Below are 26,178 nucleotides of genomic sequence, written 5' to 3'. Positions count from 1 at the left end.
AAGTTCTAAATAGGAAAATTCCAATTTATAAAGAATGAATAGTCAACATTCTTTGGACATTTTCTTTTTTTTGGCAAATTTTGCATTGTACCAATATTTTCACAATGCCATTTTCAACTAATCTTTACAGCTTTTAACACTGTAAATTCATATCTTCCTTTTAAGGCATGATATGCCATCTAAGTAAATCATTCAACTGAAAGGCAAATCACTTTCACTACCTTCCTTTTTCTAAAATCTGAGCAAAATTTTGTAAGAAAGGCCAAGAAAGAAAGCCTTAATTTATGCTCCTAAATCCATTAAACAAATATAATTTGTTTAATATATATATATATATACACACACACACACACACACACACACACATATATAAATATAATTTGACTTCCATACAAAAAGATTGCTAAGCACTGACTAACTGGAACAATATTAGGTACAACAAAAGTACCCGATAGTCCCTTCTAGAATGAGACTTTCCCGCTTTCCATCCTTTTTTTTCCATCTTGCTTTTTATCCTTTCCATTTTGCTTTCTGTTCTAACCACCATTTTCTGTACAAAACAAATTTCCCAGTACATGTGAACAGCATATAACTTCCACTGACTTCATCAGAATTCTTTACAAAGAAACAAAAAACTGACCTATCCCATAACACATCAAATCTAGTATTCTAAAAGCTATGCATGTTAGGGAAGAGCAATCTTTGCCCTTCCCACTGTTAACCTCAAAAAATGAAGGATGTACAATTCATAATTTAGTCCTGAAAACATTTATTAAGTACCTTCTACATACAAAACATTTTGCCAGAAGTCAGGAATACTAAGCAATATAATCCTTGCCCTCGACGACTTCACAATCTAATGGGAGGTAGTACTATGTGCTTAGGCAAGTAAGACACAAAGAAAAAGGTAAGAGCAAAAGAAAGATCCTGGCAAGAGTACTTAAATATGAGGAAGGGGAGATAACTCTCAACTGTAGATATCAGTAATGCCCACATTACTGGGGCATTATCAATGAACTTATCTAAATCTTCCCACAGACATTATTTATATTTTTAGTCTACACTATCTCTTGGCGGTAACAAATTCTTTACTTTACAACCTTCTATATAAAGTAATAGCAGCATTTATCTCCCCTAAATTTATGTCTTTTAAGCTTCAAAGGATGCTATTTTTGTCCTTGATTATCTGTTTTACATGAGGCATAATTTCCTAAGTCAGTTCTAATCCATTTGGAAATAGCTGGAATATAAAGTTTAAGTAATACCAGGGATTACTGTAGTCACCAAATGTATTCTTATTTCAAACATCATCATGATTTTAGAAACTGTAATTATAATACATTTCTCAGTCTTTTTTTTTAAACTAAAGAGTTCAATTCCACACTTCTCGTCCTACCCACACCCCCCTGCCTACTACTGAGTTTTTCTTCATTAACAGCTTTTTCATCTTTCTTTTTTGTAAGGCAAATAGGGTTAAATGACTTGCCCAGGGTCACACAGTTAGTAAGTATCGAGCGTCTGAGGCCAAATTTGAACTCAGGTCCCCCTGACTCCAAAGCCAGAGCTCTATCCACTGTGCCACCTAGCTGCCCCAATTTTTCATATTTTTCATCACTAACTTCCCTCAGGAGGGTTGAACCCAGGAGCGTAGAATATCCATACAGTTCATATATACACATACGACATATTATTCAGCTGTTTCTGAAGATGTGAAGTAGGTCTGCTACATCTGTCCTAGCTGAGGATGAATGAACTTAATGAAATCTCAAAAAGCAGACTTGGTAGCCTATTCCTTGGGACATCAGAACAGCCCAAGGTACCTATCCCTGGTCCCTGCTAAATTAGAAAGAAGCAGGATCATTCTCAAGGATCAACCACACACAGATAGTTTAAAGTAGTGATTACCACTTGTCCATAAAGTTCCTTTAGTTTATCCGTCTGATGGCTGGCACTTTCTATTGTTTTCAAGGCATTCTCAATACGATTCAGCCTGTATTCACAGTATGCCTTCTCAAAGGAAACAGTATCACTGCAAGATCAACAAATCAGAGTATGATTACGGGGAACAGTGAAATGACATCTAACCTCTTAAGACACTCCTATGTCTATCTGAAACAAGTGAGTTCTTATTATATGCTACCTTTGTTTAATTTTCATAAAGGAAATGATCAATCAGCAGGACGCCAAATTTTCCTTGCTCCAAAGACAACAAAAATAATTATTTTTATTTCATATTTTAAGAGGTTTTTAATTCCAAAAAGCCTTGTAAATCCTTCCTAACCAGCTCAAAATGCCAAAACTCAACCACTAGCAAGAAAAAAAAAAGGATGGAAATGTCAAAAGAGAATAAGGAGCACTTAATTAAGCAATAAACTCAGTACACAAAAAAACAGAGAAAGACTATCTATTACATGCAGTCTTCAAAATGAACCTGTATTAACATGACATGAGAAAGAGCTTTCCAACATAAATCTTAAAAAAAAAACAGGCTTTTCTTAAGGTAAAGGCAACATAATGTTTCTTTGTATTAACTTCTACCACTTGAAAATATCCTGTGATCATGGATTTTGAGCTAGAAGGAACTCCACATCATCGAGTCCACCCCACTCATTTTACAATGAGACTGAGTTAAGAGACTTCTCTAAGGTCTCACAACCAGGAAGGGTTTACAAAAGTTAGATTCAGACCCAGTCTCCCTCACTCCAAGTCCAGGACTTGCTACTGTACCACACTGCTTCTAATACCATTCTCACTTCAGCTAACCAAACTTCCTATACAAACTTATTTCATATTTAGCACAGTGAAATGATAATAGTATTTCTTTAAAGATTACATGAACTGGGTATGTATTTTTGCTTGTAAATACAAACATTTTTATTTGTAGACAGAAATATGCCCAGTGCCCCAAATTCCACACTGACTTACACATCTGTGGAACTATCCAGTGTGTTGGCTTGGGGAGATGAAAAGATGGGGAAAGGGACAAAGAAGGAGAGGAAGAAATAACTCCAACTAGTTTAAAAGACTACCTCCATTAGAGAAAAACCATGGTTCAGAGAGATCATGGAGATCACCTGAATAGTTTGGTATGGTACTGAAGGCAGTTATTTTCATCATTCAACGTGGGAGATGTCAATACATACTTTGTCTAAGCTAGTACTTAAATGTTAGCATGTTTTTCTCCACAACTTATTTTATCCCTTGCACTTCTCCTCAAGAAGCAATATAGTCTGTGGGGGAGGGAGCTGTCCTGGGAATTAGGAAAGGTACATCTGAAACACAGTAGCTGTGTGACTGAGAGTCCCAAGGCACACTCTAAGATGATAATTCACAGAAGAGCTGTGACTCTGCATTGGTCAAGGCAATCTCCTCCCCACCCATGAGTTTAGAGTACCAATGAAATTACAAATTAATAAAATGATGTCTTTATTTCTAGAGGATAGTTAACCCCAAATGTCCTTTGAAGACTTCCATCATTCCTTACATGCCCTACATCAACCAAAAAACAAAATCCAAAAAACAAAAAACAAACAAACAAAAAAAAGACCACTCTATCTCCTTCACAGTATCTAAAAGGTAAACAAGGAGGTTGCAGTATAGGAGGTAGAAGAGACCAAATTAATTTGTTCACATAGTTTCTGTTAAGCCTACCAAATGTAATACAGATTGTTTGAAATTCTGACCACTCTCTACTTTCAGAAGCACTATCAGGGGAAAAACATAAACTATGCCACAAATCAATGAAGCTGGAAAGCAATCTACAAAAGTACTTCTACTTGAATCAACAGATGGTTCAATAAGAACTTCCAATATCACTAATGCTGAATTACTTACCCAGTCAACACTTTGGTGTGAGAATTGATGACACTCAAGGCTTCCTTGAAATTACCGTTTTGGATAAGGCACACCACTTTACAGTGCAGAGCAGTTATATCATCTTTGTTGATCTGTAATACTAAGTAAAGATAATGTTTTTAGCTCAATATCTTTTGTGCTTTTTCCTTCCTAACACACAGGGCCCTTGCTATATGCCTTCCCCACCCCCACCCGAACCCATCCCAAAGTTGGAAGTAATTCCACAGTTAGTGAAAAAGTAACTTTTCTTCATTTTTAATTTGTAAAGTAAAGAATAATAATAGAAATGTATATACCAGGTTTTCCTCAAGACATCAAAACTCAACACCTTTTGTGGGTCAAAGACAAAAATAAGTTTACAAGAATATATGCAATCAAAAGGTAAAAACTATTCTAGTAGTTCTCAAATCTTTTCATCTTGGGGCCCACGCCTTGCTGGGTACACCTGGACCAAACAAGTATACACCTGTACCCAAAACAACAACAAAAACCCAACAACAACCCCACAATTAATAATTCATCTTCCTAGTAATTTCACCAAAAAGTCATTCAGAGCCTTACTTTCATTCTGAGAAAAGATAACCTGAAAGAAAAAGGCTCAGATGGATAGATTCATATAACAAAAGTATAACATCACTACCACTAAATAGTTTTACAAGTTCTACAGAACAAATCCTTATTAAAGGGATTTGTTCTGTGAAGTTTGGATTCAGTAAAAGGGTTGCACTTGAGGATCTAGAGGGTCACACGTGGCCTCAAGACTCCAGGTTCCCCAACTTTGTGAAGAGAATCATGGAGACTTGCAACAGAACAGCTGTCCACTTATAGAGACCCTTTGGGTTTTCATATTTCAATCTTAAGAACCACTGTCATTTTCATTGGCCAAGCTAGATGGATAATTTCCTGTGATGCAAATAGATTTAAAAAAAAAAACCTTTCATAAAACATTTCATGAATGGCCAATCTTGGCTTCAGAGGGACAATGATAACACAGTTCCTTCCTCTTGGGTGAACTGTAGTGAACCATGGGTATAGAAGATTGCATAAAGGCTTAGGCTAGGTTTACTTAACCAATTTTCTTTGTTATATGGAAAGGTTGCAGACGCCAAAGTCATTGGGATATAACAAAGTCATCATGTAAAAATCAAAAAGACATCAAAACTGCAAGAAAAAACATTGCATTCATTTTTTCCTGCTTTGATAGTTATTAGTTTCACGCTTACAAAAATCAAATTCACATTAATTTAAACCAAATTAGCGATGCTAACAATGAAAATTAATGACTACTTTTCTCATTGTTTGAAGTAACTATAAGGGCTTTTTATATATATATATATATACACACACACATATACACACATATATATAAAATCATTAATTTTCACCTTAATGTAGTAAGCAAAAGCTGGTTAGACAAAATTATCGTGTCAAACAGTTGACATTTACAAGCACCTATAATGTATATGACAATGAAGATACAAAGACCAAAACAGTCTCTGCCTGAATGGTGATTACATTCTAAACGGAATATAACGTACTTCTAAGTACACACATGATAAATACAAGGTAATTGGGGGTGGAAGGGTTTGACAATTGTTATCAGGAAAGGCCTCATGTAGACAGGTAACCTATGGAGAAAAGATTTTAATACATAGAAGAAAGTGAATTCCAGGGTTGGGGACAGACAAAATACTGAAGAACATTTTGTCATGCTGAAGAAAAAGCAAAGTTGTCAGTTGATGAGACTAAAAAGTGTATGAAGAGGGAGTTAGGTTGTGAAGATTTTTGAATGTCAAAGAGGCAACTGTATTTGTTCCTAGAGGTTATAGGGAACCACTATAGGTTACTAAGAGGGGTATGACACGGTCAGACTGGGACTTTAAGAATATAATTTTGGCAGCTCTGTGGAGGATTAAGGGGAAGAAAAAAATGGGGAAGGGAGAGGAAATAAGAATTTATATATGCCTATGTGCCAGACACTGTACTACAAATATTATCTCTTTTGATCTTAACAACACTGATACGTGCTGTTATTATCCTCATTTTATAGTTGAGGAAACTGAGGTAAAGAGAGGTTAAGTAACTTGCCCATGGTCACATAGCTAAGGCTGGATTTGAACTGAGGTCCTTCTGACTCCACGCCCAGTACTCTATCCACTGCAAATCCTAGCTGCCCCAAATCAAGACGTAACTGAGAGATGAGAGACTTGTACAGAGATGAATTAGAAAAACTATTGCAATAGTTCTTTGCAGAGGTGATGAGTGCCTCAGGCAGTGTGGCAGAGTTCAGTCATTTTTCGGTTTTGTGGAACTCTTTGTGGACCTATTTGGGATTTTCTTGGCGTGGAAATAAAAAGATAGATGGACAAATTTAAGGAATGTTCAGGAGGTAAGGGGCAGTAAGGAATAGCGATATGAAGATGATTCCAGGGTTGCAAACTAGAAGGCAAGTGATACCCTAGAGAAAAATAAGGGTAGATTTGGGGCAGCTTGAAGATTAGTTGTTTTGAACACGAGTTTAAGATGCCTACAAGACATCTAGTTTATAGAAAAGGTATCATGGAATACTAATGCTGCTATTGTGCTATTAACATTCATACCTCCATTCCCATTGATCATCACATTCAAAAGTCCACATACAGATAGCATTTTCTGTGAGGCTCAGCATAACAGAAAAAACATATCACACATAACATTAATGCTCACCCTACCATCCTAACAGGGATTGCTCTACTCATCAGGTTACAGGAAGAGAGGTATAGTGGAAAGAGCACTGTATTTGCAGAGAGCTGCGCTTCAATCTCAGCTTTACTACTCACTAACCTACAGAAACTTGGGCAAGGCTCTATGACTAGATGGAAATTATTAAGCATTAAATTTAAAAAGGAATAGAAAGCTGGAATCTACACTCTGTATATTGCTTTAACTAAGAATTAGATGGTTATAATAATTTATTAAAGAATATACAAAGATATCTTAATAAAATAAAAATGCTATTTGGTATTAGATAACTTTTATATTATAAGTATTAGATATTACTAAACATATTAAAAATAAGGACATATATATTAGATAACTTTAATACTAATGAGCACAATTTCAAATCACCAAACCTGAATTATGTGAATTAAAAACACAAGACAGCTCAGGTCTCTATTCCCTTTTATTACCGAGGTAGGAGCTTCTACTCTGCCCTTCAAATATTTCCAACATATATTGTACTTGTTGGCAAAATGCACATGGGCCTGTCTCCCCCGCTGGACTACAAGTTTCTAAAAGCGGCCTGGCATCGTGGGAAAAGGCTGGATTGGGAGTCTGAAGTCCTGCCTGCCAACTGCATGAAACTGCTAACTGTCTCTCTGTGAACTTCAGTTTCCTCACCTGTGAAATGGGGATAATAAAACTGTTATAAAAGTGCTTGGTAACCCTCATGACCTCCATAAGAGGAAGCGATTGCATTTGTGATTTGTAAACGCCGAACCCCCAGTTTGCAGCCGCTCCCCCCACCCCGAGATTCTTTCACGGAGCTGGCAAAGCATGGAGAGGAAGGGGCTAGGTGAGAAGGCAATTTCTCCGGGGAAGGGAAGAGAGGCTGCGGGGCCTTTAAATGCCCCCTCCCCCCGAGCTTCCTGGAGATGGGGCGAGGGAAGAGAAGCTAAGTACACGTGGCTTAAAGGGGTTGAGGAACCCAAGTCGGCCGGCCTGGGGCAGGGCGGGGCGCTGCGGGCCGGGCCCGGAGCGGGGACGAAGCTGCGGGCGCAGAGCGGGCCTCCTCCACGGCCACGCGCCTCTGCGTCGGCGCGGGCTGGGGGTGGGCCAGCGGCTGGGGTCCCCCGGCCCGCTTCCGCCTCTTCCCTTCCCCTCCTCCGCCGGGCGCGCGCCGGAAAGAGGCCACATCTCCCCGAGGCGGCGGGCGCCTCCCGGGGAGGGGGTAGGGGGCAGCTCGCGCTGCCCGGGCGCCCGCGAGGGGCGCGGCACTCACTCTTGTCCACTGTCTTGAGGGCGCGCGTGAAGTCGCCGTTCTGGCCGTTACGATTCACTTCGCTCCAGAGGGCAGCAACCGACGCCCCCCCGCCGCCGCCGCCGCCGCCGCTCGCCATCTTGGAGAAGACTCGGAGGTGGGTGCGGACGACCTCTGACCCCGGAAACGGATTTCGGCGGGGACTTGGGGAGAAGTGGGAACAGGAAGCAACCTTGGACTGTTGCTAATAGCAACCGGACTCCCGGTGTCCTCCCCTCAGGGCGACGCTCCTTCTCCGAAGCTCCCTAAGTGGCAACTGTGGGAAGAGATTGGATCACGTGGAGCATCCGTTACCTTACCTACCCGGGCCCACCCCTAAACCATGCCCGGCTCGGCTCGCTCAGCCGGACCGAGAGGGCCAGAGCCGCGGTCGCCCTTCTATTCCGGCCGATGCCGCTAACTTGGAGAGCTGAGGAGCTTTACCTCTTCTATGGCAGTCCGGCGAAGCCTTCTCAGAATCATATTTAACGATTAATTCAAGGGGCCGCTAGGTGGCGCAGTGGATAGAGCACCGGCCCTGAAGTGAGGAGGACCTGAATTCAAATCCAGCCTCAGACCAAACACTTGACACTTACTAGCTGTGTGACCCCGAGCAAGTCACTTAACCCCAATTGCCTTAAAAAAAAAGAAAAAGAAAAAAAAAGAAGAAGCAATCATCAAAACTGCTTGGTACTGGCCAAGAGGTAGAGTGGATAAGTGGAATAGGTTAGGTGCACAAGACACTGTAGTCAATGACTATAGTAATCTACTGTTTGATAAACCCCAAAACTCTAGCTTCTGGGATACGAAGTTACTATTTAACAAAAACTGCTAGGAAAACTGGAAAATAGTATGGCAGACACTAGGCATGGACCAACATTTTACACCATATACCAAGATAAAGCCAAAATGGGTACACAATTTAGATATAAAGGCTGATACTGTAAGCAAACTAGGAGAGCAGGGAATAGTTTGCCTCTCGGATTTATGGAGAAGGGAAGAATTAATGATCAAACAAGAGATAGAGAACATTATGAAATGCAAAACGGGTAATTTTGATTATATTAAATTGAAAAGTTTTTGAACAAACAAAGCCAATGCAACCAAGATTAAAAGGGAAGCAGAAAGCTGGGAAATGATTTTTACAACCAGTGTCTTTGAGAAGATGGCAGAATAGGTCAGAAAATTCTAAGGTCTCAAGATTTTCCCCCGCAAAAGTGAGAAAATAGCACCTTAGGGCGTACAGATTATAAGAATAGGAGCATAACAGAGGTCTTCCTGGGACAAATGGAGAATATCAGAAGAAAAATCCCAGGACAGGGTTTGGTTCAGGTGAAGAGTAAACACCTCCAGGCTAGGGTCAGCATTAACAAGGGGCACATCCTAGGATTAACTGATTTGGGAGGCTGCCTCTGCCCCAGCCACAGGAACTTTTACAACCAGGTGCAGTGAGGGTGTTGGGCATCTGAGCTGGAGAAAGTCGAGGGAACCTCTGCTGACCAGGAACTCCAGACCTATCTGTGCTGTAGGGAGTGGTGTGGGTGAGAAGGAATCAGCACATGCCTGGTGAGTGCAGAAGCAGTGAGGCAAAATGCCCTTGGCTGTAGGCACTTATAATAGGCTGGACGTTTGGCTTTGGTTCCAGGCTAAAGGGGAGAATTGAAGATCTGGAGCAAGAGGCACCCCAGGGCTAGAGGTGACTACAAAAATTACGCTATTACTACAAAAAAATGCACAGGGAAAGGAGAAAGAATCCAACCACAGAAAGTTATAGGAATAGAGAAAACCGAGGTTCATCTTCAAAGGAGGATATTGAAGCAAAGAAACCCTCTTCTACCCCAAAAAGTAACGCCAAATGGCCACCTGCCTTCATAAAGGAACTTAAAAGAGACTTTAAAAATCAAATGAGAGAGAGGAAAAACTAAAAAAAAAAAAAAATCCAAGAAAAACAAGATTATGAAAAGAAAGTCAACCAATTAGAAAAGGAGATCCAGAATTTAAGGAAGAAAATGATACCTTAAAAATTGGAATTGGGCAAAGTGAAGCCATAGAAGTTATCAGAGATCAAGAAATAAAATATGAATAATGAAAAAAAGAGACAGTGAAGCATCTTACAAGAAAAACAACTGATCTGGAGAACAGATCAAGAAGGGAAAATATAAGAATAATTGGACTACCTGAAAGTTACAATCAAAAAAAGAATCTTGATATAATAATGCAAGAAATAATTAAAGAAAATTGTCCTGAAGCTTTAGAAGAAGGGGGGAAAGTAGAAATAGAAAAAATCCAATGATCACCGCTTCAAAGAGATCCAATGAGGAAAATTCATAGGAATATTACAGTCAAATTCCAAAATCCCCAGCTCAAGGATAAAATATTAGAAGCAACAAGAAAAAATTAATTTAAATATGATGGTGCCACAGTTAGAATCACACAAGACCTAGTAGCAGAGACACTAAAGGACTGCAGGTCTTGGAACACTATATCTCGAAGAGCAAAAGAACTGTGGTTTCAGCCGAAAATATCATACCCAGCAAAGTTAAGCATAGTCCTGAATGAAAAAAAAATGGACATTTGATCAGCTGTCAGACCTTCAAGACTTTGTTTAAAAAAAAAAACAATTGAACTTAATAGACGATTTGACATACAAGAGCCAAGAGAAACATAAGGTACATACCAAACACTGATTACGAGGGATTCAATAAGGACAGACCATTTACTTTTTATATATGTAAAATGTATGTCTAAGATTGTCATTAGTAATTGGGTAGTTTGTAAGAAAGATTGGGATAGACCTGAGTATGATATGACTTTAAAAAAATAAAACCATTTGGAAACAGCTGAAAAGAGTAATTATACAAATGAGATGCAAGAGGAAGAATCGATACAGAGGAATTAGATGGGGGAGTAGGGCTGGTAGTTCTGGTAACCTACTTTCATCGGGAATAAGTTTAAGAGCGAACAATACATATATATTTAGAAGAGTGTAAAAGTCTTCTAAATTTAGAAGAAATAAAATGGTGAGGGAATAGGGAGTAAGGAGAGGACACGGGAGGGATCTGTAGAGGGGAGGGTGAGGGAATAGGTTATAGGGGGCTATAGAAGGGTGTTTAGATTTATGGGAATGGGAGCATAGGGCAGGGATCCTTGGAAGGGGTTAGGCTAAGTAAGAAGGGCAAGGTAGTAGGTAGAAGTAAAGTAGAAGAGTTTGGAGCACGGGCAGCTAGGTGGCGCAGTGGATAGAGCACCGGCCCTGGAATCAGGAGGATCTGAGTTCAAATCCAGCCTCAGAGACATAACACTTATTACTAGCTGTTGACCTCGAGCAAGTCACTTAACCCCATTGCCTAGCCAAAAAAAAAAAAAGAGTTTGGAGAGATTGGAAATGAAATACGCATCAACATAAAAACAAAGATCAGGAGTAGAATCTGTTAGGGAAAGTATATGTCTATATATGTGTATACATGTATGTGAGTATATATAGAAATATATCTGCACTTAATTGGAGCCTTGGTGGGGGAGAGAAGGGCAAAAAAAGAACAAAGTGAAAAGTGCACAGCGGAGAACAAAAGAAAACTTACAAGAAGCAAAGATGGACAGCTCTCAATACAAAATGTATTTATCATATAGGCTTTCTTGAAATGAAAATTTATCGTTACGTATTTTGAATCCTCTCATGATCTGCTATGCACGACATCCCTTTTTTTTTCTGTGTATTTAAGTTACAATATTTAAGCATATGATACCTTTTTTTTTTCTTTTCTCTATTTTGTATTTATGTTCTGGTGTTTGAGTCTAAAATAAAATTAAAAAAAAAAGAAGGCAGAATGTGGAATAGACAGTAATCCAGTTAAGTGGATTTAGGACTAGTTGCGTGAATAGACTTGAATAATCATTAGTCATCAGTGGCTTCATGTCAGCTTGGCAGAACATTTTCCAAGGAATGTTCCAGGGATCTGTGTGCTTTAACATTTTGATAACGTCAAAGATGGTGATCAAATTTGAAGATGACAGAAAATTGGAAGGTGTGGCTAAGAAATTGATTGTTAGGATATACATACATATATGTATATGTTTGTATGTATGACTAGCTAAAGTATTTAGCTAAATCTGGTAAGATGGTATTTAATAAGGATAAATGTAAAGACTTACTCTTGGGGCTCAAAAAATCAGCTTCCTAAGTAGAAGATAGGGGACTAATCATGACTATTCAATTAACAAGCATTTATTAAGCACTTGTTTTGTGCCAGGCACTATGCTTGGTTTCCTTTGCTGAATCTTTCTCCAGGTCACACTCAACTATGGCTGTATCTCAGAGCTCTGCTGTGGCTCCACCTCTTTTCTATCCATTATAGCTCGCTTAATGATTTCCAGAGTTCCCATGGGTTTAGTTATCTTTATGCAGATGATTCCCAGATATAGATAATTTATACAAATTATATGTGTATATATACATATACATAAATATATATATGTGTGTAAGTATGTAGGTATCGGACCCTAGTCTCTCTCCTGAGTTCCAGATTACCAAATACCTGTTGGAAATTTTGAAGTGGATATATAGTGATGTATCATACTCAACATGTCTAAAAGAGAACTCATTATCTTCCCCTCCCTCAAACCTTCCTGTCTTCTAAACTCCCTTATTATTACCTAGGGTACCACTATCATACCAGTCTCCCAGGATTGAAACCTAGATGCCACTCTCAACATTCTCACCTAGTCATTTCCCAAATCTTGGCATTTTTACCTTTATATGTTCTTTTGTGTACATTCCTTCCCTCTGTGCATAATGCATTTAGAACCTTAAGTCTGGCCCTTATCATCTCTCATCTGGACTACCACCATACTAAAAAAACTGTCTCTGATAAAATCTTCATTTCTAAAATAGAGAACTGAGTCAAATTTTTAAGAATATAAGTCATTGCCCAATTGATAAATTGTCAAAGGATGTGAACTAACGTTGATAGATTTAGCCCATCTCAACAATGCAAGGATCTAAGACATCTCCAAAGGTCTCATGATGGAAAATGCTATCCACGTCCAAAGAACTATGGAGTTTGAATGCAAATACAAGCATACTATTTGCTATTTTTTTTCTTCTGTTTTGTTTTGTTTCCTCTTTCTGGTGGTTCCTCCTATTGATTCTAATTCTTCCTTACAACATCACTAATGTGAAAATATGTTTAATAGAAATGTATATATATGGCCTATATCAGATTGTATGCCATCTTGAGAGACAGAGGTGAGGAGGGAGGGGGAGAAAAATTTAAAACTCAAAAGCTTATGGAAGTGATTGTTGACAAATCAAAATAAATCAATAAAAAAAGGATATGAACAGGCAGTTTTCAGATGAAGAAATTAAAGCTATACATAGTCATACGAAAAAAATGCTCTAAATCACTATTGATTAGAGAAATGCAAATCAAAACGACTCTGAGGTACCACATTACACCTATCAGATTGACTAACATGACAAACAGGAAAATGATAAATGTTGGCAAAGATGTGGGAAGATTGGAACACTAATGCATTGTTGGTGGAGTTGTGAACTGATCCAACCATTCTGGAGAGCAATGTGGAACTATGCCCAAAGAGCTATAAAACTGTGCATACTAGGGGCAGCTAGGTGGCACAGTGGTTAGAGTATTGGCCATGGAGTCAGGAGGACCTGAGTTCAAGTCCAGCCTCAGACACTTAGTAGCTGTGTGATCTTGGGCAAGTCATGTTGCCCAGCCCCCCCAAAAAACTGTGCATACCCTTTGACCCAGCAATATCACTTCTAGGTCTGTATCCCAAAGAGATCATAAAAATGGGAAAAGGACCCACATGTACAAAAATATTTATAGCTGCTCTTTTTGTGGTGCCAAGAATTGGAAATTGAGGGGGATGCCCATCAACTGGGGAGTGGCTGAACAAGTTGTGGTATATCAATGTAATGGAATACTATTGTTCCATAAGAAATGATGAATAGGCGAGCCTCAGAAAAGCATGGAAAGACTTGCATGAACTGATGCTGAATGAAGTGAGCAGAACCAGGAGAAATCGTACACAGTAACAGCAATGTTATTCGATGACTTACTTTGATAGACTTAGCTCTTCTCAGCAATACAAGGATCTAAGACAATTCCAAAAGACTCATGATGGAAAATGCTATCCACATCCAGAGAAAGAAGTATGGAGTTTGAATGCAGACGGAAGCATACTATTTGCTCTTTTCTTTTCTTTTTTTTTTGTTTCTTCTTCGTCATAGTCCCTCCCATTGGTTCTAATTCTTCTTTACAACATGACTAATGTTTAATATGAATGTATATGTATAGCTTGTTATCAGATTGCATGCTCTCTGGGGGAGGGAAAGGAGGGAGAGAAAATTTAGAACTCAAAATCTTATGGAAGTGAATGTTGAAAACTAAAAATTAATTTTTTAAAAAGCAAACAATTAGATGCACTGCTTCATATAAAATCTTGTTTTTGTGTTCTCTGTATGTGTGTATATATATGTTTGTGTGTGTATATAGCTATGCATATGTGTATATGTATGTGTGTGTATATATATATATATGAAAATGTATGTGTGTATATGTATATATGAAAATGCTCTTTTTTGGTATTTAAGTTCAGTATTGGAAACATTTTAAGAGAATGACAGGGAAATAGTTATCAATTCAATTCAACAAGTTTTAATTAAATGACCACTATGTAGGCATATTGTAGGTGTTAGGGGATGAGCATTGAGAGAAGGCATTAGATTTGGCAATAAAGACATCATTGGTGACTTTGGAAAGAGCAATTTCAAATTGAGTGACAAGATCAGAAGCCAGGTTGCAGAAAAAAAGTTGAGGAATGAGTAGAGGTAGTGAAGACAATATAGACGGCTTTTTCTAAGAGTTTAGCTTGGAAAGAGAGACACAAGATATTTGGTTGTATTTGTATGCAGCAGGAAATGATGGGAGAAGGAGAGAGTGTACAAAAAACTTTGGAGATAGGAAAAGTTTCAGATAGGAAGGGATACCCAATTTGAGCCTTGATTGAAATTGAGGATTCTAAGAGTTGTAGGTGCTGCGTTCCAGACATACGGAACAGCCTGATCAAAACTGGGAAATAGTATGCTATGTGGGAACTAAGTAGGCGGGTTTGGCTAGTATGCAGTGTGTGAAAAGGAGTAATGTAAAATAAATCTGGAAAGATAAGGCTGGAGTCAGACTGTAAAGGACTTTTAATGCCTAAGTGAAAACATAACAATAAAGAACTTGACTGAGTCCTAGAGAATTGTAAGAAAATGCCCAGGATCCTGTAATTTACTGAACTACCCTAAATGGGATCCTAATAAAAGGAAAAGCTAAGGTTCTTTCTTTTTTTAATTGATGTTTTGTACTTCTGTGATAGCTAAAAAAAAGCCTCTTTGTTTTTTGTCTCATAGCTCTCAGTTTCTGCAAGTTGGCTGTGCTTTGGACACACCTTCTCTTTCAGCTGCTTAATACCCCAGCCCTGCCCTTTCCTTGAAACTTACCTATCATGTACTGGAAATATCCATGCCCCATGCCAAGATCTTCTTATCAATCCCTAGCACCTCCTTGCCTGTGACATCAGAAATAAGAAATCAATGAGATGCTCATGAATAAAAACCTGCCCCATCACAATAAAGCCCATGACCTTCTGTGTCATAAAGATGCCAAGGTGTGGAAGAGATGGGATCCCAGCTGTCTCATCCATAGACTAGGAGGACTTTCAAAGAGCTGGTGAAGTCATTTATGCCAAGTCTGGAGTCAACCTCTCTGATGGATTGTAACTGACCCCTCGCCCCAGTTCTCTCCTACTAGTGTCTGAAAATCCTATCTCAAGTTCTGACAACCTTCTTCTATTCTTGTTCCTCCTCCTCGTGGTTTCTGGTATTAGGCCTTGGGCCTTCCCTTGTGTGAGTTAAAATGCACCATAATAAAAAAAGCTATTGCTTTATTCATTACTGGACTATTTTACTGTTTTGTGAAAACTTGCTTTAAAACTTTAAACTACTGTTATAGACCAGGACAGAAAGATTGCACTTTTGCCCTGTTCTGCTGCAACTATCCTTTATTATACATATATATATGTACCTATGTACATATATACCTATTACATTACACAAATCAAGTTTGTAAGTCTTTATTTTGACTGTTGCTGTCCTCTACTCCTGGCAATCACTGTGGATCCTTTTTTTTTTTTAATTACTTTTAGGCAATTAGGGTTAAGTGACTGGCCCAGAGTCACACAGCTAGTGTCAGGTGTTTGGTCTGAGGCCACATTTGAATTCAGGTCCCCCTGTCTTCAGGGCCGATGTTCTATCCACTGCGCCACCTAGCTGCCGCTCTGTGGGTCCTTCTAACCACTGTTAATGTCTTCTGATACTGTCACATATTGTGAGACCCTGCCACTGCCACAATGCTTAACTCTGCTTCACTGCTTCCCATTGTTCTGGTCTCCTCCAGCAGATGGTGCTAGTTACCTACTCTCCAGGTAGCAACATTTCTTCAGCATCTGAATTATAGATGAATTATACTGAAACCTCAGCTGATATCACTTGTTGGCTTTGTTAGAGTAGGAATTCTTTTTCATTTAAAGGTTGGATCAGATAGCCTCTGAGTCCCTTCTTACTTTAAAGGTTTGTGAGTCTGCAAACCTGGAGAGGTTCATTAAGTTTACCACTTGATGAATAATTTGGCCATGGCAATCCATGAACAAAAATTTAAATGACCTTTAATACCTCTTCCAGTCTTACAATGAAGGTGATCAGAAAAGAAGACAGGCATATCACATTGCCAAATCAAGGGATAACAGGTGGACAGCCCACTCATAATATCATGAGAAATTGAGGAAAGCCCCCCAGCATAGTCGGTGGATTCCCTGTGTTAGACTTATGGGAGAACTTGGCCAACAGCCACAACCGATAGGCAGGCATGGATGGGTGTGGATTTGCATTGCTGGAGAGAATATCCAAATTTAGGAGATCACATCTTTTTGAGCACATAGATGACTCCCAAATTTATATATGTATATGTATATCTATATGTATGTGTGTATATGCATATATACACATATACACACACACAGGTATGTATATATCCTGATCTCCATTTTCATCTTTCTACCACTGCTAGACATCTCCCCCTGGATGACCCATTGACATCTTAAATTCAATATGTCCAAAGCAGAACTCATTTTCTTCCACCCTAAATTCATAACACCTCCAAACTTCTCTTTATGTTGAAGATACCACATTCCTGGTCACTCAGGTTGCAATCTCAATTCCTTTTTGTTCTTCACTCCCCCTTACCCCCATATTCAAGCAATTGCGATGTCCTGTGTAACACTCACATTCCATTTTCTCCAATCTACCTCAGTTAAGGCCTTTATCACATTTCACCTAGACTATTATAATAGCCTCCTAATTGGTCTTCCTGTCTTTAGTATCTCTCTTCTCTAATCCATCCTCACACAGATACCAAACTGATGTTCTTAAAACAAATATGACCATATCTCTTCCCTATTCAAAAATTATTAGCGGCCTCCCATTGTCTCTAGGACAAAATACAAAACCCTCAGCTTTGTATTTAAAATCTAATACAATCTAGTTCCTACCATGTTTCCATATGCATCTCATACTCTTATACGAAGCCATTCCAAAGGGCATTCAAGTACCTGAGGTGTCATTTGACAAGAACAAGAGCCTCTTACCACTCCCCACCCTTGACTGAAGAAGAACCTTATGAACTTCAGGGACCAGAGGATTTGAACTTCCCCATCAACATTCCTAGCATTTTCCCAGAAAAGCTAATACAGTATTGGGAGATGAGGACAAGATAGCCGCAATGAAAAAAGGCAGCTCCAAAGCTATACCACACCTAGAAGGAACATTTTGAGGACTTCAACAACAGGACTTCAGGAGTTATAAATTAACCCCTTTGTCACAAGTGCTTTATAAGCTTCAGCTCACTTTCCCCTGTGTATGTGCTGGCTGGCATATATACGGTATTACATAGACTTTGGGGAAGAAAGTTTTGCACAAAGTGTACCAACTATAGCGTAATAGTAAAATGCCCCTTTCCAAAAGTTAATTGTCTGACTGATGTCATCTGATAATCATGGGTAAGTATGCTGGTGGATGCTCATGAGCTATAAGCACTAGAAAATGCACTCCAAAATCCCTCCAGGCACTCTAGAGCCCTGAGAGGATGTAGTAGCTATGCTCTACAACCTGCCAATGCAATTAAGAGTTGGGATAATCACTTCAACATGGGTTGTAATAGTGTTAATTCTAGTTCACTAGTTCCTCTAAATATTGTCCTCTACTCTTGAATTTCTTGACTCTTTGTCATACAGGCATTCATGCCCTGTCCTCAACCCTGGGTTACAGAACAGTAATATTCACCAACCATGATTTGTTTAGCAATTCCCCAATTGATGGACGTCTACTTTGACAGACCTTGACTTCTACTAGCGTTATAAATCATGTGGACCGTGAGGAGTTATATTCTTTAGTGAAACTAAGTTTTCTCCTTCCTTAGGGAGATAGCTCTCATTCCTAGGGTGGCAATAGAAATCTCAAGTGACCATATATATCCCTTGGAGATAGAAGCCTGCCAAAGCTAGGTTCTGTTTGATTCTGTGAATTGAGTGCTTCTCATTTGAAGAGGGACCACACCTGTAGCTATACTATACATTAGAATCATTAGAGGTTCCCAAACTTATTTGGCCTACTGCCCCCTTTAAAAAAAATTACTCGGTGTACCCCCGGAAATCTACTTTCTTTAAACCATTAACGTTTTTTTTTTAAATTTACGTCATTTCAAAAAATGTATATATTTTTTAAATGACACATCTTAAGTTTAATAATTTATTGTAAATTTGTGGGAGCTTTTTTCTGCATTGAAATTTTGATGACACAATATTGTGTCACGTAAACATATAGTATCATATTGTAAACAAGTCATTATACACATATTCCTGCCAATGCATGCACTTTCTGACAATGCTCAACATGCTCACCAGCTAACACTTGCTTGTTAAGACCTGTCAGCGGACTTGACCATTGATCAGTTATAACTTGTATTTTGTGTGTTTATTTGGAAAATAATGTAATCACTGCAATTTTAATTAACTCTGTTACATGACAGATGAAACATATACAAAGTTTTTGAAAATTTTCTTCTTTCCTTATGCTTCTACCGCCCCCTTATTTTTATTCAACCCCCCCCAGTTGCACCTGAGGCTACTACTGCCTCCCCCATCATTCCAGCACCCCCCAGTGAGCAGTATCGCTCACTTTGAGAGCCTATAGATGAACCAGTAAGACACATGGGGAAGGCAGAGGCTCTCCAAAGAGGAGAGAGTTGACTTGACTATAGGCTTATGGATGACCCCTTTGTGTTTTTTTATCAGCCTGAGTACCTATATGGGAGGCTGAGGACCCTTTTCTCTTTTTGTAGAGCTTGTCCTGTTCCATGCAGAAAACCTGAGTGGGAAGATAAATCAAAGAGTTTGATTACTGAAAAATCCTTAGATTTTTCTTATAAACCCAGGAGTGTTTTCCTGCAGCAGTATTACAGATTACATTTCCTTTGTTCTACCAGTATCGTAATGGTTCCTTCTATACTTGAGCTTTTAGAAGTTTACTGAGAAAATTAAAGCTAGGTTCCTTAAATTCAGCAACCCATAACTCCATTTGTAACCAGATTTTTAAACCATTGAGATGTAAATCAAGTATCTAAATTTGTAATTGATATTTAATAGAACTCTGTGATTCTCTAAAGAGCCTGTGTTGCATTATGAATCCACTCATTCTTACATTCTGATATGTTGGCTTTAGGTCTACTTGGTCCTTCTTCCCCCTTAGTGCCTTTCCCATGAGGGAATTCTTGTATAAAATCTATACCAGGTCTTCTTAAATTTTTCTACTTGTGACCCCGGGTATATAGGTATATAAAACAGGTATACAAATCAAACATCTGCTGATAATAAATCATAAAGAAATTTATTTTAAAACAATTCTTTGGTATACATATAATTTTACATTTATTAAAGATTAAAGCAAATTTGCATACTAATGAGATAGATGTGCTTACTTATTTTTACATAAAGAATTAAATCTTGGTGGAATATTTGATGCTGCAGGATATAGAGCATCTTCAACTTTTTTTTTTTGTTTCTTTTTTGGTGAGGCAATCAGGGCTAAGTGACTTGCCTAGGGTCACACAGCTAGTAAGTGTCAAATATATGGTCTGAGACCAGATTTGAACTCAGGTCCTCCTGACTCCAGGGCTGGTACTCTAACCCCCTTGCCACCTAGCTGCCCCTATCTTCAACATTTTTTAGAGTTGATTGATATTTTGATTTTATAATCATCAATACTGAGAATGCCACTTTGCATAAATACGTAGTACAAAATGGCAGAAATGTGTTTAGGGCCATTTCAGAAATTGTTGGAAATTCTGTCTTAGTCCCAAGCCAAAATTCATTTAGTGATTTTTTGGGGAAACTCAAGTTTTTAACCTGTGTTGCTTAATAACTCTGCAAGTTCTTCTTGAACTTTTAATGGCAGATGACTGAGGTTTTTTATTTCCATTGAGCATGGTTTATGAACCCAACTTTGTTTTTTAGAATCAAAATTTGAAGGAAGTATTTCTGAAACTGTGTCTCCAGGTACTTCAGCTGATTAATTATAATTCTTACAATTAAATTGTTCAGAAGGTCATTTCCAATTATAAAATCATCTGTAGCTGTAAACATTTCTAAAGAACCATTTTCTACCCTATTCTTCCATATCTTAACATTTTTTAGTAAAACTTTCAATTTTATCTTTTAACATATAAATATGTTACAATTTTTCTCCTTGAAGTGACATGTTTAAGTAATTGAGTTTTTTGAAAATTCAACAAATCAGAGTTTTGAAAGCCATAAGTCATCATGAAAAAATTAACAAAATCAGTTATCTTTCAGTTTTAAAAATCTGTTTAAATTTCACCCTCTTGAGAGACACCTTACTTCTGAATGTAGTAATAAGCTTTTGTCTTTCCAAAGGTTTGAAAACAAATGACTGTTAAGGGCACAGCTTTTAATGAAATTAATGATTTTGATAGTATCACAAAGCACAACATCTAACTCTGGTGATATTTTTTTGTCTATAAGTGCCTCCCAATGGATCATGCAGTGAGTAAAAGTGTTATGTTCATTGCCATTAGCTTTAACTTTTGCTACAAATCCAACATACTTACCCATCATTGCTCCAACACTGTCTGTACAGACTCCAATGCAATTTTTCCACTGTAAACCTTCACTTGTGAAAAATTCATTGACTTTAAGATATATATATATATATATATATATATCTTCCCCTCTTGTGTGCCATTCCAAAAGGCCACAAAACAATAATTCCTCACATAGGCTTCCTTCATAAACACATCTTACATAAAGCAACAACTGCACCATGTTAGAAATATCAGTTGTTTCATCTAACCTAATTGAAACTTTGGGCTGCCCTTAAGCCTGGTAATAAGCTGCTGGAATTGGTCATTACTAATTTCAGAAATTCTTTTGGAAACCGTATCATTTGATAAAGGAATTTTACAAATTTCATCCCCATACTTTTTCCCATGAACTATTTCTGACATTTTAATATCAGCAGGTAACACGAGATCTCTTATTACGTAGGGCTTTTTAGTTTTTGCAATTAAATAAGATGCAAGTAAATACTTTTCCTTTACAGTAAAAAACTTCTCAAAACATTGTTTTTTCTTTATTTGGAGATTTTAAAAGTGATGAAAAATATTTCTTTGGTTTATTGCAGTATGCTGCATGCTTAGTATTGATGTCATTTTAGTTTGGCTAGTTTCATGCTCCCCACAGCCAAAACTTCATTACAAATTAAGAAAAGAGGTTTTTCCACAGAACCATCATTATTAGAAGTAAATCCATATTACAAAAATGATTCAACATATTTTCTTTTTCTTGTCAATTTAGGTATACTACAACCTGGTGGTGAAGGTTCTGCCACATTGTCATCAGTATTTTTATCCTTTCTGTCTAAATTTTGCCACTTATCCATAACTGGAAAATATTTTTCTCCTAAAATATAAATATCGTTAATAATTTCTCAAATAAATACTAGCTTTAGTTTGTGAAACTACATTTGTTTGTGCTTAATTTTTAAAAATTGATGTTCACCCTTACATACACATACAGCAGTATAGTAGAGAAATATTATTAAAAGGCTTTTGTCTTTACTTGCTGCAATTAAATACTTATGTCTTTGTAAAAGAAAGAGATAACGGCAATTGTTCAAATCATTCCTTTTCGTTTGTTTGTTTTTTCACCTACTATTTCCCAATGTTCCTTTTTTCTTTTTGCCGCCCATAGAACCTTCTCCTATAATTGTAATAGTACACTGTCCAAAGAGGGCTATCTTCCTGATAGAGGTCAATGGCCTGTCTGGTGAGTCTGCTTCTCAATGTCAGCTAAGGAGGAATGGAGGGGACTGCTCTGGCATTTTATGCTTGTCTACTTACTATTCAGTGAGAAAAAGGCTTTTTGGTTGGCTGCTAAGCCATGTTAAGCCAATACATCAGCTGGTCACACTGGTTTTTCTTTCCTTGTGGTGAGCAAGGCAACAGATCAAACATTCTAACACAGTACAATCCAAACATATACTAATTTGATACTTACATGCTGAGGAATGACAATAGGAAAATATTAAAAGTCTTTATTGTCTGTAATTAAACTATTCTCTTTCTATAAGAGCAGAAAACTTTGTATGTACATTAAAAACACTGCAATTCATAACATAAAATAGTCTTGAATCTGAGTCAAGGTGTTTCTGGCAGCATTCTTTGGCCTTGCACAGTGTGATGGTATGTTCAGTGCAAAGTGCGCATGTTGTGTGTTCAGAACTGAGGCTGCAGTGAAGTCGCATGATGCAACACAGGTAAGCACTGACAGAAACACCTTGGATTCATTATGTGTTTGATTCTGAATTAATTTTTGCATGTTGCATGTTCAAAAACCTTTTACTGTTGCCAAATTTTTCGCAACCCCCACATTCAGTTACATGACCCCATATGGGGTCTCTACCCAGGCGCTGATCTATACCACTGATACATATAATTGGTTATGGGGCAGCTAGGGGACACAGTGGATAGAATGCCAGGCCCGGAGTCAAAAAGACTCATCTTCCTGAGTTCAAATCCTGGTTCAGACACCTACTAGCTGTATGACTCTGGGCAAGTCACTTAGCCCTGTTTGCCTTAATTTTCTCATCTGTAAAATGAGCTGGAAAAGGAAATGGCAAACCACTCCAATATCTTTTCCAAGAAAACCTCAAATGGGGTCACAAAAAGTTGGACATGCCTGAACAACAAGAAGAAATAGAATTGGTTAAGGCTCTATCATCAATCACCAGAATTAGAATCCTTCCGTGGAGAAGATACTTAGAGCAGTTCACATTCAAATTCAAAACAGGGTTTAGGATAAAAGTTCCTAGTTGTGATACTTTATTATGTTATGATTAGCAATTTTTCCTCCCTAGTAGTTAATTTAGAGTTAAAAGCCACTAAGGCAAAAATTCCTTTTTCCCTAATATACTCCCTGCTTACCTTATCCCCATCCATCTCAGCCCTACACCTCTCAGTTTCCATTCTGTGGAAATTCTGTTCTACTGTTAACAAATTGCCCATATTATCCCTCTTCCCATGACATTCCTTCCATCTGGCACTTGTAGAAATCTGGATTGCTCCCAGAAGCCAATGATTCTCTTTTTCCTCAAGGAGTTCAATGCCAACCTCAGGCTTCTCTTTCCCAATCATTGCCCTCCTACATTTTCTCAAACACCTTAGGCCTCCCGGTTCACCAGCTTCCTGGATTCCCAAAGTCTGAATCTTCACTCTAACCCAGCCACATACTGGATATTTTTTCATATCCTTGATCTTACAATCACCTGTAACTATTTACCCTCTTTGATACAAAACTCCCAAATTCCTTACTCTGATCATAATCTCTTATACTTTCATCTCTTACTTTCTCACACCTATACTCCTACTAAACCTTTTTTCCCCCACATTGGGAAGCCCCATTAAGATTTTTGATGAATACCTGTTAAGGCTTAGGAAAGATACAAAAGAAAGAGGGTTTTTTTTTGGAGGAGTAGACAATAAACAATAGAGCTAGGAAGAAAAGATATGAAATAATGTAGGCTACAAGACAAGTAAATGTTAAATTGTTTCTGTAAAACACATCATCAAAAAGCCACTAGTAAGGCAAAGAGGAAAGCAGCTTATTAAAACTCTAGTTTCCCCAACCCTTTCCCCTCATTCTTTGGAGAAAGAGGTTTTAGTTAACCACACTTGATCTTCTTCCATTAATAATACCTTAAAAAATCTGCCACATCTCCAAAGGCTTCAGAGAATCCTCTTCTTCATGCCAAGGGCAGTAGCTGAGCCCTAAGGACTAGTGGAATGGTCCCTTAGCTTCCACTTTTACTTTCATTGGGTTTCTGTGGAGGTTCTTTGAAGAGCTTGTGTTTTTGTCTCAGTTCTTCCATTTTTGAGGCCAAAGTCATCATGTAGTCATTACTACCCAAATAGACTTCCTCTAGTTGCTGTCCTACTATTTCCTCTAGCATCTTAGAGGTATTAATGACTTCTCCGATGGCTTTCAGCTCGTGGCTGTAGAGAGTCAGAGTCTCACACACAGACTGAAATAACAGGCCACACTGGTTGATGTTAGGTGCTGAGGACTTACTATATTTCCTCCATTCAGTTTCAAAGATATGGATAAAGGCAGTGATCAGCTGATGGAAATCTGAGAGAGTCAGTGTCAGATGGAAAGCCTGGCCCATCCTGCTGCTGCCTTTGCTGGACATTTTCCCTTGGAGGGCTGAAAACTCTCTGAGCTCCTCAAGTATTTCAGTGAGCTCATTCAGTTTCTTAGAAAGTTTTTTCACCTTGCTCTCCCTTGACTTCAGATTTTCTTTTGTCTTCAAGTGGCACTCAATGTCCAGTGGCAAAGGGCTCAGTTTGGGGTCTAGAATCTCCTGGAGACGTGAACTGAACAACTTCTGTAGCAGCTTCTCATTTTCCTTCATTAAATTGTTGAAATTCTCTACACTCGAGAAGTTGGCACATCCAGGACCCAGACTTCTGACGAGATCCAGTAACTGTTTAAAGAAATAGAGCTGCCTTTTCACATTGCCATAACCTTTGATGAGATTCTGGTCATTTGGTCCACACAACATCAGTTCATGACCTATTCTCATCAGCTCTAATATTTTCTCTTCAGCTTGAGGGTCCTGAAAAGTAGCAAATAACTCTTCAAAGGGAGGATACAGTCTTCCAAACAACCATTCCAGAATAGTCAAACGGTAAATTGAAGGGCTACATAGCAGCTGTTTCATTGTTTTCAGTTCGGTGATATAAAGACCTTCAAGGAAGGGACACTTTATGTCCATAAGACTCTTGAACACATCCAGAACCTCCAAAGTAAGGCAAGGGTCCTCCTCTTCATCTTTTCCTAATTCCTCTACTTCATCTCCCCACTCCTCTTCTGCTGTCTTTTTTTCTTCTCCCCCTTCTTTCTTCTTCTCCTTTTTCCTGTTTATTTGCCAGGCAGCCACCTTCTCACTACTACTGCCCCAACTGTATGGCCAGGACTCTGCCATCTGCCTGGACTCCCTACCCGGCCTAGGATTCTATTGGCAGGACTGGCCATTTCATTGGTTGGAGTGAATACTCATTGTGACCAAGTCACTCTACCTCTCCTTACTTTCCCATTCTATCCCTCTGCTTTGGACTAATTTTCTTCCCTTCACAACCTTCACAAGAGTTAAAACTGATGATCTTTACACTTAGCTTGAATTTTGCCACTCATGCCTTTACAAACACCAATTCTGTGATACTGCATTTTGAAGATTCATACAACCATGTTCGCTTGACAAATTCATGTTATTTCATATTAGAGTTCAACTGGGTCTTCACTGCTATAGACCAATCCAGGAGTGGGGAACCTGGGGCCTCAAGGCCACATGTGGTCCTCAAGTGTGGCCCTTTGACTGAATCCAAACTTCACAGAACAAATCCCCTTAATAAAAGAATTTGTTCTGTAAAACTTGGACTAAGTCAAAAGGCCACCTCCAAGGATCTAGAAGGCCACATGTGGCCTCCAGGCCTCAGGTTCTCCACCCCTGGGCTAATCCTTTTGATAGGGATGGGATCTGAACCCCTAAAAGGAAAAAACCATGTCTTTGGGATCTGGACCCCCAAAAGGAAAAATCCTGGACTTTCCCACCTGGCCACATCTCTGAC

The 26,178-nt window shown here is 38.5% G+C and overlaps 2 protein-coding genes across 3 annotated transcripts in view; both read right to left on the bottom strand.

Annotated features, from left to right (window-relative positions):
• SRP72 (signal recognition particle 72) overlaps positions 1-8,385 on the bottom strand; it is a 38,949-nt gene extending 30,564 nt beyond the window's left edge. The window contains exons 1-3 of one of the 2 annotated variants that reach the window (XM_027836237.1): positions 7,838-8,385; positions 3,835-3,955; positions 1,906-2,029 (exon numbers count right to left, since the gene is read on the bottom strand). In XM_027836237.1, coding sequence (XP_027692038.1) covers positions 1,906-2,029; positions 3,835-3,955; positions 7,838-7,955 — 363 coding nt within the window. In that variant the 5' untranslated portion in view covers positions 7,956-8,385. The remainder of the gene's footprint in view (positions 1-1,905; positions 2,030-3,834; positions 3,956-7,837) is intronic. The other variant, XM_027836236.1, reaches the window with a different exon arrangement.
• Positions 8,061-25,585, bottom strand: LOC114023816 (HAUS augmin-like complex subunit 7). The gene is made up of 5 exons (XM_027836622.1): positions 25,553-25,585; positions 24,359-25,349; positions 9,250-9,373; positions 8,180-8,272; positions 8,061-8,121 (listed from the first exon to the last, which is right to left on the bottom strand). The coding sequence occupies exons 1-5, from the start codon at positions 25,583-25,585 to the stop codon at positions 8,061-8,063; spliced, it is 1,302 nt and encodes a 433-aa protein (XP_027692423.1).
• Positions 25,586-26,178: the final 593 nt, after the last annotated feature.

Source organism: Vombatus ursinus, unplaced genomic scaffold, assembly GCF_900497805.2.
Source record: "Vombatus ursinus unplaced genomic scaffold, bare-nosed wombat genome assembly UNPS02014818.1, whole genome shotgun sequence".
Taxonomy (NCBI): domain Eukaryota; kingdom Metazoa; phylum Chordata; class Mammalia; order Diprotodontia; family Vombatidae; genus Vombatus; species Vombatus ursinus.
This window is presented reverse-complemented; position numbering and strand designations above follow the sequence as displayed.